Source organism: Miscanthus floridulus, chromosome 9 (assembly GCF_019320115.1).
Source record: "Miscanthus floridulus cultivar M001 chromosome 9, ASM1932011v1, whole genome shotgun sequence".
NCBI lineage: Eukaryota > Viridiplantae > Streptophyta > Magnoliopsida > Poales > Poaceae > Miscanthus > Miscanthus floridulus.
Window position 1 is genome coordinate 124,860,689 of NC_089588.1, and position 3,200 is coordinate 124,863,888.

General features: G+C 49.8%; 1 protein-coding gene across 1 annotated transcript; it reads right to left on the reverse strand.

The window, feature by feature from the left end:
• Nucleotides 1–1,056: 1,056 nt before the first annotated feature.
• Nucleotides 1,057–2,655, reverse strand: LOC136480835 (UPF0481 protein At3g47200-like). Its single transcript, XM_066478275.1, has one exon. It carries the CDS (start codon nt 2,653–2,655, stop codon nt 1,057–1,059), a length of 1,599 nt encoding a protein of 532 aa, XP_066334372.1.
• Nucleotides 2,656–3,200: the final 545 nt, after the last annotated feature.

Sequence of the window (3,200 nt, forward strand, 5' to 3'; positions counted from 1 at the left end):
CCGCCTGCCCGCACGCCTCGGATCGAGATGGACTAGCCGTCGAGTGGATCTGGTCCCTGACAGGCGGCGACCTTGATGGCCATGGTGGCCGGGTGGAGGCTGCGACGTGGCCCGTGCTTGCCTACGCGCGTCAAGCGGCCACGGCGGCCGGGCAGGGCCCGCGTGCCCCCACGCATCGGGGCGCCTCGTTTCCTAATCACATACCGACACACATCCCCAGATCCGGCGGCGACCCCTCCACTCCCGGATCCAGCGGCGTCCCGGCGGCCGACCCTCCCCTCTCCAAGATCCGGCAGGTGGCGTGCGGGCTGTGTGGTGGCTTGGTGGCGGGCGGCGTCCGGCGTGGGGTTTGGTGGCGTGGTGGCCGTGGTGGGCTTGGTGGCGTGGGTGGTGTGGTGGCGTCCGGCATGGGGCAACGGGCGTGGCTGCGTGGTGGCCGTGGTGGGCGGCGGCCGTTGGCTATTTGTTTTTTTATTTCTTGCGAAAAATATTTGCTGAGTGTTTTTTGGGCACTCGGTAACGTCTTTGCCAAGTGCCCGACGAAAAACACTCGGCAAAGTGAGTTTGCCAATGCATTTTTTGCTGAGTGCCCTTTACCGAGTGATACAATCGGCAAAGGGTTTGCCGAGTGTATTCGTGACTTTGCCGTGTGCCCAAAGCCCGCGTTCCCGGTAGTGACTGCATGCAAAATGGAGGCCGCGTACATATATAATGTCTTCTATCTTTACAAATATTAGACTAAAAACACATACAAATATTAGACTAAAAACACAAATAACCAGCACATATATATATTAATCCTGTATTTTTCTCGAAGTACGTAATAATTAGATTTATTCATAAAAATACTTAAAACTAGCACATTTATACATGTCTTCTTTTTGCACAAATATTTTTTCAAAAATAGTACAAGTGATCAGCCAAACGATGAAAATTTAATGGAGACACATTTTAAAACGGAGGGAGTACTACAAAGGAAATTATATAACGATTAAAGCACATATATAGAACATACATATCATATCATGAGTAATTGTCTCCCTCTACAGCCATACATCAAAAGGATTTCTTGATTGACAGGAGTGTCCCTATGATCCCGACAAGTACACCGATGCCGGTGAGAACCGCGGCGATGATTTTCTTGTTGTTGTAACAAAACGCATACAGCTTGGTCTGCATCCGCCTGTTTTCCTTGTATATCTCGATGCCTCGCATGACGCGGTTGTAGCATGGTCCGAAGCGTAGACTTTGGAAGCTTGTGAAGAAGTGGAGCGCCTCCTCATTGGTGAGCCCTCCTCCTCCCTTCAGGAGACCCCGCGCCCGTAGCTCCTGCACATCCTCCTCCCTGTTTACCAACATGGCCAAGAGCAAAAGGTAGGAGCAGACAACGGAGTCTTCTACCGGAGCTTTTGAAAAGCTCTTGACCGTGCATAGCTCGAGAGCCACCATGTTGACGAGGTAGCTTGCACGGTCACGGTCCAGGGGCGCCAGGGGCGCCACGGAGAGCTCGGCGAAGAGGGTCCATTTGTGTTTGAGGCCCATGTCAATGAGGTCCATTGTCTTGTTGGCTTTGAGCGTGATGCCGATCTTGGCAAGCTCAATGGCACTGACTGAAATCGGCGTCCTGTTCTTGGGTTTCACTGTTGTACTGATAGTGTCGCTGGTTCTTCCAACCGTATAGTACCGGAGAAGGCCAAGTAGATGTGGGGGTTTGTAGTCTTTATTCAATGCAGGAGGTACCCTTTCTTTGGGAAACTTACGGTCCTGCAGATAGCCTTTCATATACCTGTAGATGAAGGTCCCCAAGTGCACGGATCTGAACATCATTACCGTTTTGACCACTTCCCATGGGAGTTGGTTCTCAAGTAGCATGACGTCATGAAGGATGTCGATGCGGTTAGGGCCCAACAAACCGCGCAAACTCCGATCAATTTGTATACCACTCTGCATAAGCATGTACTGCACCAAGAAGCAAGCATCAAAGAACATCATGTGTCGGAAGTCGTCATCGCCCATACCTGCCATCACATCCTTGTCGTAGAGGCGGCGGACTTTGTCTGCAGTGGAGGCAACTGCGGAGAACAGCTCCTCCAGTAAGTGGCCAGATTCCCTGACGCAGCGTATGGCAGCAGCATGCTTCACCTTCTCCGCCTTCCTGAGGTGGACTCGGTGGTGATGGTAAGGTCCGATGGCCACATATCGTGGCACGGTATAACGTTCTTCAAGTGCATGGAGGCTTGGAGGGTATCTATGCATCTTCTTTTTCATCATGTTGATATCAGCCTCAATCTCACACTCGACTTGCTCGAACACCCCACTAGCTCGACTGTCGTTAGAGATCTTCATTTCTCCACTATGCAAATTGACAACCTGCTTGTTGCTAGAGATCCCGGTTTCCTGACTATTCTGCCCTTCAGTCACTTCTGCGGCGTGCCAGTTTGGCAGTGAGGCTGCAGAATAGTGGTAGTCAACGAGATGCTGCCCACCCCATGAATGAGGCACGTATGCTGGGAGGCTACAGGAACCAAACATGTCAATAGACGCATACTCCACTGGGAGGCCAGCAGCAGGAGACCAAGCTTCGGCAGCTGGTTCTTGAACGGGCCAGCTCGCCATCTGAAACTCACAAGGTCCCCATCCTCCATCTTGGTCCATGATCCAATTGGCCTTCCCAAAGTAATCACTGCAACTAGTGTGGAAACAGGAAATGAAGAGTGAAAAACAGCCAAAAACACATCTCATAGTGAAACTAGCTAGTACTCCCTCAATTCCAAAGTATAAGACGTTTTGGATTTTCTAGATACAAAAAGCTTTTGCTATGCATTTAGATGTACACTATGTCTGAATATATAGTAAAAACAATGTATCTAAAAATTGAAGACATTTTACAATTAAAAACAGAGGGAGTTCTAATGTCATGGTAGAAACACAAATTAAGGCCTAGTGTACGAGGGATTGAAGACAGAAGAGAATGGAAGGCTTACATCCGGGCACAAGAAGAATGACCATATGGACACTTCTTCACGTATACAGAACATATATAGACGACGGCCAACCAAACGCTAATGTCCATGATGGTTATTTACTGTATGGTGGAAGTGGCCACGTACGTACGCATGTGCTAAGCCTACTTACCCCACGTTCACACTTGTCTGAGCCTGGCCCTGAGCTGGCAAAACCTGGAATCGCAAGCTCTAGTA